This window comes from Strigops habroptila, chromosome 6 (genome assembly GCF_004027225.2).
Source record: "Strigops habroptila isolate Jane chromosome 6, bStrHab1.2.pri, whole genome shotgun sequence".
NCBI lineage: Eukaryota > Metazoa > Chordata > Aves > Psittaciformes > Psittacidae > Strigops > Strigops habroptila.
The window spans coordinates 41,751,230-41,763,344 of NC_044282.2; the positions used below are offsets into that span (position 1 = coordinate 41,751,230).

At 39.8% G+C, this 12,115-nt stretch overlaps 1 protein-coding gene across 10 annotated transcripts in view; it reads right to left on the bottom strand.

Annotated features, from left to right (window-relative positions):
- Positions 1 to 12,115, bottom strand: part of DLGAP2 (DLG associated protein 2) — a 463,956-nt gene that overhangs the window by 81,921 nt on the left and 369,920 nt on the right. For all 10 annotated transcript variants that reach the window (XR_003991947.1, XM_030490185.1, XM_030490186.1 and 7 more), the window contains one exon: positions 9,451 to 10,520. Coding sequence is in view for 9 of the 10 variants with exons in the window: in XM_030490185.1 (XP_030346045.1) it covers positions 9,451 to 10,520 (1,070 nt within the window). In the remaining variant the exon portion in view is untranslated. The remainder of the gene's footprint in view (positions 1 to 9,450; positions 10,521 to 12,115) is intronic.

Consider the following 12,115-nt stretch of genomic DNA (forward strand, 5'->3'; position numbering starts at 1 on the left):
TGATTTTAGCTTTTCACGTGTAGTTCCAAGCTACACATGAAAAGCTAACTGATCCTTGATGGAAAGAAGACTTCTGTCCAGTATACTCAAGATTGCTTGTCTACTACTGTATTTTCTACCGAACAGTGTTCTTTTCATTTAAATAATACTTTATAACTCGTATCCCAACAGTGATGAACTCAAAAAAAAAAAAAAGAACCAGCACCATGTTTCCTAGCTGGTTCTCCAGCAACAATGTGAACTGTAATATGAGGATGGTTGAATACTGTAAACAGTGTTTCAAGGAACCTGTGGCTTTGTTTATACTGTTTGAATGAATGTTGGCCAAATTCCCACGTCATGACCCGCTGTGTTCATATTGCTGGCAAAGACCCTTGCAATACAGCCACCTGTAAATCCTCTGCTATGTTGCTGGGTCCCTCCAGGACTCTCTGGATTCTGTGCTGTTTTGATATGGTGGAGTGAAGGGCAGTCAGATGGCAGTGGTGGGCTTGTCCACACTGTAACTGATTTTAGCCTGCTAAGCTTGGAGTTCACTGAGATCTTGTGCCAGAACTTTGATATGAGATGAGCTTGGAATAAAGGGAGGGCCTTGCCTGTACTTAAAAGGGAACCTAGATCTATACAGCCTCTCAATCTAAGACACAAAACCAGTAGGGATTCAGTTAAGAAACCTGGGTTCCAGTTAGCTGGTTCTTTTGGTAAGTGACTCAGGACGCTGCTTCATGGTCAGCTTAAGCCACTTTAAAGTTATATTACCATCAATTTAAGCGGGGCAGGTTTTCCTTAAGCAGTATTCACCTTTTCAAGCAATGCTAGTAATGGTGAAGTGTCTTAGAGTGCTGCCTGGAAAATTACCTTCAGAACAATAATAAAGATAAGCAAAGATAAGTTTTTACCTGAACTGGTGAGTTACTCCAACCGCGCAATCATCAATACTACCAAGCGAGGATGAACGTGGTATGGTGATTACCCTAGGGCTGTGCATACACTAGTAAGTGAAGACCCACTGTCATGCCTGGAGGTCAGCTGGCCTGCAGGATTCCACACTCATGCTATTGAGCAATCTTTGCCTGCAACCAGCGTGACTTCCAGGAACTGTCCCTGGACTGTGCCAAGTCCTGAACTGAACACAGGAATTGTTTAGGCTGGCTTGGGTGAAAACAGTGCCCAAGACAGGCTGAGCCACATAACAGTACAGAGGATCAGGAGGCAGTGCTAAGGAAACTGTCCTGACACTATGCAGTTTGATAGCATAGATGTAGCATAAGGTTGCAATTCTTTTAATAATGGAGGTCCACAGGAGCATCAAAGACCAAAACCTGCCTGCCACAAAATGCGGCATTTTTGCCAATTAATTTGGCATAGTCATGTACCCAGTTTTTTTCAACCATCTCTTTGCCTTTTTGGGGCCAGCTCATAGCTGCATTTTCCTTTACATCTTTTACTATAAATTGAATTAGTTTAACTACAGTGCAAATTCTGTTAAAGCCAAGCATCAAAAGGCTAAAGACCTGTTGGAGGAGGTCCAGAGGAGGGCCACAAAAATGATCAGAGGGCTGGAGCACCTCTCCTATGAAGACAGGCTGAGACAGTTGGAGTTGTTCAGCCTGGAGAAGAGAACACTCCAGAAGATCTTATTGCGGCCTTTCAGTTCTTAAAAAGGGCTTATAAGAAAGATGGGGAGAGATTTTTAGCAGGGTCTGTTGCGACAGGATGAGAGGTGGTGGTTTAAAACTAAAAGCGGGGAGATCTCATATCAGGCTGGATGTGAGAAAAAATTCTTTATAATGAGAGTGGTAAAATCCTGGCACGGGTTGCCCAGAAAGGTGGTAGATGTGCCATCTCTGGAGACATTCAAGGCCAGGCGGGATGTGGTTCTGGGCAACCTGATCTAGTTGACAATGTCCCAGCTCATTGCAGGGGGGTTGGACTAGATGAACTTTGAAGGTCCCTTCCAACCCAAACTATTCTATGATTCTGTAATTCTGTGATACTTTTGGGAGAGGTAAACTGAATTGCCTGAACCACATTTGCAGAGTGAATGGAGCCCAGCTATCTGCACAGCACAATGAAGAAAAATAGCCTGTTTTTTGTGACTGATGAAGCTGGGGGAGACAAGACTCTCAGAGTGCATCAGGCAGACACTCCTGCTTGGGGAGGCGGGGGTGGAGCGTTACCTGCCATTTTCAGAAATGGAAAAATAAAGTATCATCAGCCTCTTCAGACTAGACTCTCAACATCGCACGACCTGTCAGCCAAAATCACCTGTAGGTCCCCCTGGAAATATCTTTGCCTTTACCACTGCAGACACTTCAGAGTTGTTACCTTATCATTACCTGTGTGCGTGGGGCAAGACCCCACAGACCATTCATGGTCCCAGAAATATAGAGTAAGAGACAAAAATTCCCTTAAAGAAAGGAGAGGTGGTCCCAACATAATTACAAGGCACAACACCTCTAAAACCACAGAGATTGCAGATGCAGCAAGGACTCCAGTGTTGCAGAGGTATTATAGGGCTAGACAGGGCTAAATGCAGCATACCAGGGCCAATCCAAAAGGTGGCCTGTACTAAACTGTGTCTTATTTAGTCTAAGCAGGAAATGATATCTTTTTTTTTTTTTCCTATTTGTTATAAGGCTACTACTGAAAAACCAGTGCATGTCTTTAAAACATAAATAATTTTGAAGGCTATATAACATATATATATTTGTCTTTCATTCATTGTTCTCATCTTAACTAATGATTCGCTAAGGTTTGAATAGTTAACTCCAGATGACTCTATTTAGCTTACAGAGTAAAATGAGTATTTTTTCCCTGTCTAGCTCCTAGGTAACACTTAACTATCTGCACACTTTTCAAAAGACCAGTTGCCCTGCCAGAAGTACTAGGGCAGTATTATTAATACCTTGTCCATACAGACATTCAGCCATTTAAACATGCCTGCAACTTCACTTTAACAAACAACCTTTAGCCACAGCACTGTGAGATGGCCAAAACCAGAAGGCAAAAAGAAAGTCAAAGCAACATTTATAAATGCTTCAATATTTTTACAGTCACTTCCTTGCAGAAAAAATGGCATAGACCACTCAGGAGAGGATCTGGGTCTTCCCTAGGCAGCAAGCCTGCAGTCGTTATAGACATGAGTGCACCTTCCTGGCAGTCTTATTTGATAGATGTGACTGGCCTGAGTGTATAAAATAATAAGTTACTCCTGGCTGAAAACTTCTTCAGACCCAGTGACACCTTTGAGTAACAATTGCAAAGGTCAGCCTTCAGCTTCAGTGAAGTGAATGTTGAAAAACAATTTGGCAACACACTGTACTAATGTTATAAAGGAGGACAATTCCCCCTGATTAAAGGGCAGTGGGATCACGGCCTCCCTTTTCTACTCCGGGCTTTGACATTTCAACTGTAATAGGGACTTGTTTTGGCAGCTTTTAGAAAATACTAACTTGGAAATCTTTCTACTCTTGTTTGGAAAAAAGCTTCAGCAATTAATTTCAGTCAATATGAGCATACATGGGCATGGGAGCAGTACACTGTTGTGTCACTGATTAACACAGTAATTTAAGATACCAGTAACTGAGACAACTGTTTGATCAGAGCTTTACACCATCATTCATTGAATGTATTAATTTTCTTCCTTTTTTTTCCACTCCTTCTTTTCTCCTTGGAGATGGTATTTAAGAAGTATTCTGGGTTTTCTGACACACAAAACCATAGCATTCTGTAAATACAGGGAAGTGTCAGTTGTATTAACTCCTTTTTTTTTAATGTTCTTAAAATCCTAAGTGTGATATCTCAGATATGATGGGGGAGAGAGCATTACGAGGAACAAGTGGGTGAGCTTGCTGCTCTGTATAGGAGGATTACACCCTTACTGACCTGGGGAATAACTCCACATAGTGGCCCCAGATGCTACACCAGAAGTTGCAGGCTGACATTAACACTGTGAATAGGCTGTGGGGCATTAACTGTCCCATCATTTCCCTTATCGTCTGGGCATTACAGGTCTCTCTTGCACATCTCCGCTCCTGAGTGGGAGGGCACAGGACTAGCTGAGACATCCTTGTGGGACGGTAAGAGGCTGTAGAAATCAAAATGGTACAGCATGTGTCCATGCTGGTTTAGGAGCAGACCACCCAGCTGCCCTGCTATCTATACTAGCTTTTCCTGCAGTGGAAATAAGCCAGTTAATTCTGGAGTGGTGGCTGGTCATAAATCATTGTGAAGACAGCGTGGGTGCTAGTGAATTGGATGCTAGTATCCAAACTCTGCTAGCTCTGGCTAACTCCACAGTATGCATCAGTTGTTAGAGTATTGGATGTAGTTCCTGTAGTTCATATATGGGTTTTATCTTTAAGGTCTGTTCTCACCCAAACCATTCTATGATTCTATGATTTATGTCAAGCAAACAGATACAATCTAGTTTCACAACGATGAAGTGCTGAGAAAGGTGCATTGAGTTCAAATCCATCCATTCTTGCAAGCCAGAGGGAGAGAGCAAAGCAGTAGCATGCCTTTCAAGGGCAATGGTCTTGTTTGTGGGAATCTGTCCTGTCCCCAGCAGAGTTCCTGGAAAAATGTAACTGAGAGCTTAATGCCTATCCATCCATTAGCTTGACCTCAAAGCTCTCCTCCACGTAGGCATAAGTTAAACCAGCAAAGAGCCTTGCTGAAACTACTGCTTTTTTTCTTTTTCTTTTTTTAAGAGATCAACTCTTGCACTTTTCTTTCATTCTCTAGAGTACACAGCTGACATTATTACCCACATGCTCAACAGTTCCACTGCTGTAAAGGATGACGCTAGTACTTAAATGCACTAGGAAGACAGGAGTGGGCTGAAGCCATTTTTAGAACAACATGTTATTTTAGTGCTGATTCATTCACTGTACCTTGTGGTATGTTTACCTTGCTTGCTTGCTGCTTCACAGGCTGTTGAATGGCTGAGGAAGGAATATTAATCAGTGACATGTAGCACTGTGCTCCAGAACTTCAGTGATGGTGAGTGCTATGCTCTTGCCAGTCTTTTGGCTTTACTGTAGGAATTACTTTTCTTTAACAGGTATTTCAGTTATGGAAACTGTAAGCTACACTTTTGCATTCATCATTTTAGCACAGTTATCTAGTTCATATCCATTTTTTAATGTTGAAAAATTTTTGCTCCTCACTAGTACTCAGAATGAAATTAATCAAAGTCATTGCACTGTATATGTGTTGAACTTAATTAGCCAAAACAGCTGATGAAGACAGAAGAGATCTCACAACTCGTTTATCTTTTTCTTAACATATTTTATATTAAAATTAAAATGACATGGAAAACAGCAGCAGCTGCTATAGCTAAAACTCTACAAAAGCGTGCTTTAGTGCATGTGTGATCTACTTAGGCTATTCTGCCTGCTGAGTGAGATGACAGAAGAGTTTGGTGCCCAGAAATGCATTTGTAGCTCAATTTATCTGCATTCAAAACAGAAATTAAAGGCTCATACATAAAACCTGTTGCTAATCATTCATGAGAACTGATAAATGTTATTAGTGTACAGTTATAAGTGACTGCTCTCTACTCTTCTGGTGCTAGTTGACCGTCTGGTTCACATTACAGCTAAGTTAATTTAACAATGAGCTAGAGCCCAAAGAGGCTTCCCACTCATCTCTTCTCCTTTCTTTCTGTATGCTCCCACCGCCTCCACTGTGACAGGAGTGGTGCAAATCTGATCCAAGCTTTAGATGAGAAAAATAATCACTATTTTATGCAGCTTTATTTCTATTAGTTCTCTGAAACAGTCCACTTCAGGGCTAGATGAACACGAATGCTGGAGCAAGGCATGCTGACTGAATCACCTCTAACTTCCAACAGCATACTACGCATCCAAGAGATTCCCCAGCTGCAAGGACCGTCTGTGGATGAGCAGGGAATGTAAAACTGTGAGAGAGGAGCTCAAAGTGACTGAATTTGCAGATTTACCAGGTTAAAGAAATATCTGCTTTCAACTGTAGGACATGACTTCAGCATATAACGTGCAGACAACTTCAAAACCCCTTTTCCTATCTTCTGTTTTCAGGTATCTTTGCATTTGGTAGAAGCTCCCTTCTTAGAAAGAAATTTCCTTTGTTCACTCTTCGGAGTTTCAGTTTTAAGGAAAAAGGAGCTCAGTAATTACTGTAGAAGACAAAATGGAAGCCCAGAAACACAACACAGAAAACATGGTCTCAAGCACACACCTAAGACACTGCCATGGTCTTCCAGTTTGGGACTCTATCTATCAAAACTCTCCAGTGGAAAACAGAAGTAGCAATATTTGATATGATCTTTGAAAGTAAAAATATCAAGAAGGATACGAGGAGATAGAAAAGTGAGTTGGGTACATTGAATCCTCATATAGGTGACATGGTTTAGTGTGTGGTGTCCCTGTCCATGGCAGGGGGGTTGGAACTAGATGACCTTAAGGTCCTTTCCAACCCAAACCATTCTATGATTCTATATAACAAGGTAACAGAATAAAAGCCATATATATATTACACATTTATACTATTAATATATACACATAGTAAATGAATTTTTATTATTATGGTTCATATTTGTGTATTCATATATAAGGACTATAATTTCTTTGCTTTAAAAAGAATTCAAAAATATATAGCTGACATCACTTGGGAGAAATGTCTTTTAATATCATGTGTTATAATGCCATAAACACAGAGATCCTATGAAGGGCCTAGGGTTTTACACTAATCTGCTCAGTTGTGCACCTCAGGGAAATCTGCTGCTGCATAATCAACTTCATAATCCCTTGAATTCTCATTGCCAGTTATTCTGGAGCAAGGCAGTAAACTATCCTGGCTAGTAAACTATACTAACTATCTGGGATCCTGACATGTTTCTTTACCTTTCCTAGTTGATGCTTCTTACATTGCCATAAGAAAAGTTAAATATCCCTCCTCAGTTTTGCAGATAGAGTAATTGAAGTGTGCAGCGATTAACAAATTACATTTCCTGGGTCAGAGAGAAAGTTCATGGCAGAGTTAATAATGAAACTTATATCTCTGGTCTTAATGACTACAGTGTGACAGCATAGCATCCCTCAAAGTAGAAGTTTCAAAACTAAGCATTTAGTTATGACATTGACAGAGTGGGGTCCCTTTAATTTGTTTGCTGACCTTGGGCGAGTGAATAAGCCACCTGAAGGATATCTATGGTCTGAATGGCATATTCAGATTTTGCAGAACATATATTTTATTTTATTATTTTGTAATGAGACTATTCCTGTTACAGAATTCCTGGTATTATTGCTTTGAACAGGACTATAGATTCTTTATGGTAGTAACTGAGCACTCAAGTCTTAAAAAATTTCCATTATAGGATCCCTGTGAATACGGAATGGCTACCATCCTAGTTGTAAAGGGGCTTAAAAGCAAAGATCATAAAGTCTCAGTAAAAATTTAAATTCACTTCTCCTAGATTCTAAGATGAATGAACCTATCAGTGGATAAACATTCCTCATTACTGGATGAAAATCCCTTTCTATACTCATCCCAATTCACAAAAAGCATAAAACATTGGCTCTGTCAATAATGTGCTCCCTAGGCTTGCCACTGGGCTTGATCTAAAGCTTAGCAATAACCAGGTTAGTTTGTGAATTCAGTGTTTCACATTCACTTGAGGATGTGATACACGTTGGGAGTAAGAAGGTGGCCCATGAAAAGTGAAACCCAGTGGTTCTGCAAGTCAAAATGAGATGTAAAGAGGGAGGAAGAAGAAACAGTAAAACATGATGAGAAGAAAAGCACAAAACTTGGCAGAGAGGTAGAGGAACCAGAGCTGTCTGTGTAGGAGTATGTCATGGTAAGGAAAAAGCTAGCCTTCTCTTCAATGTCGGAGCTGTACATGTGGTTTTAGAACACAGATGCAAGTGAAAGTCTGCATAAGATGCACTTTCAGTTTCGTCTTGTTGAGTTAGATTTAAAATTCCCAGGGAAGTGCAGGTTGGTTTAGACACATGATAACTTTACTTGGATATGATAAAATATCACAGCTGCCAGGTGAAATTGGAATCAATTTGCATGGTAATGCTATGAGGGTTACAATTTCATTTTCCTTTCTCTGCAAGAAGGAACTTTCCATGTTTCAGTAGGGAAGATTGATCCTGGATATCTGCATATGCATTTGAAAAGATCTGGGTCTTCAAGTGTGTCTCGTTACTGTTGGACCCCTATAGCTCAGAAGGGAGAGAACCCTACATACAATGGTTGTCGCTAGTCTGTGTTTGCTGGTTTCTGCAGAGCCCACAGGAACTGAAAATCTCTAAATGCATAAATCTGGAGTGGAGGCTTCCAATGTTAATGTGAGAATCAGTTAAGCTCTGAAGAATGACAAGTTCCTTAGAAAGAAATAAAAGAGGAGGTACTCAGAACAATGTGGGCTTTGCAGGCTGTACTTGGTAAAAATACCTAAGTGAAAATTTGTATATTAGGTTTTTTCCAGCAGTAAAGCTTGATGAAGAAGTTATCATCCCAGCTACTCACTCCTTTCTGCTCTTCTCCTACTGCAGTTCTCTGTACACCCTGACATGCTAATGTCACATGTCATGGCACTGTGCTGGACCTAGGCCATGTAAGCGATGTAAATGTCTACAAAAAGTATTTTGGAAGCCATTTTTTTAAACCCATATCACTTTACGATCCAGATCATGATACAGCATCATAATTAGTATTACTTTAGGGTGGCAAATGGCAGCAAGCAGCAGGTATAAAAGTTTAAATGTAGGAGAAAGAGGGAGCTTCTTGGTTGCTGCTAAGGAAAACAAGTGTGCTGAACATCACCACAAATAGTCTGAGTGCCAGGTCTGAAATATTTGTCTCCCTAAAGTACCCATGTAACTTTTAACAAGGATAGCTTATAGTATGGTCTCAAAAGAGGCTCAGTTCAATATGATCTTGGGTGACCCAGTCACTAAAAAGAAGTTTGTGAGTAGTCATCCTCACAGTAAAGCAACTGAACACACCAGTACGCCCATTCTCCTGTAACTTAACAAAAACATGGACAAAAGGAATAAACACAAAACCGGTATTCCACACAGGCTGTTTTTAAGATTGCTCATTCACAGATGTATCCAAAACACTTTTTCTAGCCTGCAGACTGCTGGGAGAACTGCCCCTTTTTACTCTGATACATGGATTTTATCAAGATGTTCAGTGTGAACTCCAAAGATGAAAACATATCCACTGACTTTAAACTAATTTATATCACAGCAGTTTTATAGTTTCTGATCTGTGCCCTATAAGCAAAGACAAAAGTTAGTTTTCTCACTTTCATGGAATATATGCATTAGGTGAGCCATAGAGATACTACTTGAGAGATACACAGATTATCCTTGTATTTTTTTTGACAACTATGGCATAAACTGTGATCCTTTTTCATTACAAATCTTAAGAAAATCTTCCTCTTACCTGAAGGTAATGGCATGGCCTCAAGGAAGGTTTGATTTCCTGATGAACCAGAGGCTTATCTAAGTTCAGTGATGATTTGCGATATGCTTCTTTAGCCTGACTTACTGTAAGCGTGGACCAAGAACTCCTTTTCATATATTTACCATCAGGGGTCATAGCTAGCCCTTCACAAGCTGAACACTTCACATCATTGTTACTTTTGGAAGTCTTCAATGAGAGATCCCCGAAATGCCCCTGGAGTGCCTCAGGATAGCAATGGGATATATGATCTGCATGGTGCCTATTTACCACACTAGGGGTTCGGTAAGTGCTATCGCTGTCCAAATTATCATCAGAGCTCCACCAGCTGCTCATTCCAGATTTATGCTTGCTTTCTGGTTTTCGCTCCTTACTTTTACTCCTTTTGCTATGCTTGGAATGGTGCCCGTGATGGTGGTCATCCCCTCGACTGTCTCCCTTTGTTCCATTAACGTTGCCCTTGGATGATCCTTCCAGAGAATGAGATTTAGTAAAAAGTTTCTGGACTGAATGAACGAGATGGCGTATTCTTCCTGGACTCTCACTGCGTTGTTCCGCAGCTGTTGAGGTCCTCTGGTACTGTAAAGTGTGAAACCCATCCCGGTGAAGAGGAAGCTGTTTCTCAAATTGGTCCAAAAGGTTTGCAGGAATACGGTTAATTTTAGGGTTACCGTGAGACATGGCGCAGTCGTCTCTGGAGTCGTAATGTGAGCTGTAGTGCATTCTGGGGAAAGTGCTACTTGACATGTGATCGCCCATTACCATGGGCATCATCATGCATTCAGAATGAATGGAGCTGCGTGGCGAGCAACGATGGTGGTCCATCGGGCAACTCTCTGTGGGGCTGAGAAGATATGATTGCCTTGGTTCCTGCCCATGGTGAATATGGTCGTGGGTGTGTTCACAATCTTCAGGGGATGCTAAGCCACAGGTATGAGCTGAACATAACTGTGGTTGGTTGCGACTACCAGATAATCCTTTCATATTCCTCGGAGCAGGAGAGTATCTTTCTTCATTGAAGTGCTGAGAAGGTGACCATGAGTACTGCTGGTCTGTCAGGAGAACACATAAAACCTACATTACATATCTGATTAAAAGATCAACTTGCAAAATCTAAGAATATTGCAAAACCAAATATTTTTTCTCTATGAGCTTGATGGAAAGTCTGACTATTCATGGAATTACATTCACCATTTTAAAACTGGTTAAAATCGCTCACTACGAGCAAATTATGGGGTGAATGCAGCCTCCTTTCTGTTTGCAAAATTGTTTGCTAGGAGTTCTACATTTTATGAAGCTATTCATTATGAAAATGCACTCAAATAGATTTAATGGATACATTCAAGTATTCAGTTTATTATTTGATATTTGGAATTCATATGTCAAGCTTTGTGGTTAGTCATTGAAGTTACATGGGTCTAGTTTCTATTTCTGTGGTTTCTCAGTTGGGTATCCTAACCTGAATGTTTCCTTTCTCCATGGAGCCATTTTCGTATCACAAACTGAACTTCATTTTCTTAAGTGAATTTCAGCTTTAGTTCACTGTTCATAAGCATAAATAATAAACAGCAAAGAGAAAAAGAATATGAACATACTGAAATGAAGCTTTATTTTTATATCACTAAACATGAATAAGCATTTCATACTATTTGAACATCATTTATCCTTAGTCCAGAGGTATTATTGCTATTCCCCATATATTTAAGGTCTCTATCAGGCAGTTTTTTTCCTTTTCATGTCCAAATTACAAAATATTTGTTTAAAGACTCTATATTATTCATGATATAAAAACCACATCTTTAGGTATAAGCTACAAGTTTTTATATACTCAATTATTTGTTCCTGTGGATCATGTGCTCCAAGTTGTGGTTATTAAGCAAGCACGATTACTAAATAAGAGTAGCTTGTAAGCAAAGATTTTGATACCCAAGCCTTTGATTTTTTTCTCTCATACAATTCCTTGCAGCTGTCAAATGCTACAAACAGAAAATTAAAAAACGCAGAAATGCTTCAATTTGATTTTCATATTCACCTTCCTTTTTCAATTTCAGCTTATTTAAGCAACATTTCAAAAGCAGACAAAGAAATAGGATGCAAGACAATCTTTTAGAGAATCAGACAGATGTGTAAGTGTTTATACAACCCACTCAGAAGAGTTTTTCTGCAAATTTGCTCTAAAGAATCTAAATAATCCTGCACAGGTGCTCAATATGAGGAAGTTGAAGGCTTCAACTAGAATTGAAACCAGAGCATATGTACTTGTTATATATAACAACATAACTGGACACTGGAGACCAGCCTGTAGGGATAACACAGTAGCCAACAGCACTTTGAGGGTTTTCTAAACACATGACAAAACTCCCCTAAATCATATTCCTACTGCTGGTAAAGGCTCAATGGAGTTGGTCATGAAACATATCAATATCCATATTTCTTTAGTTTTATTCGACTAATAAGTGTTATGCCATGATACCTTCAGTACAGAATGCAATTTGTTGCAAGTCTTCAGCATCAGCAATCTTACAACCTAAATGCTCTAAATTTCCTATAGTGGAAGATGCTTAGATAATTTTATTACACCCTAATTTCAACAGAGCTCCACATAATGTTTTAAAATGAATGTAGTATTAAACTAATAAATAAAGTA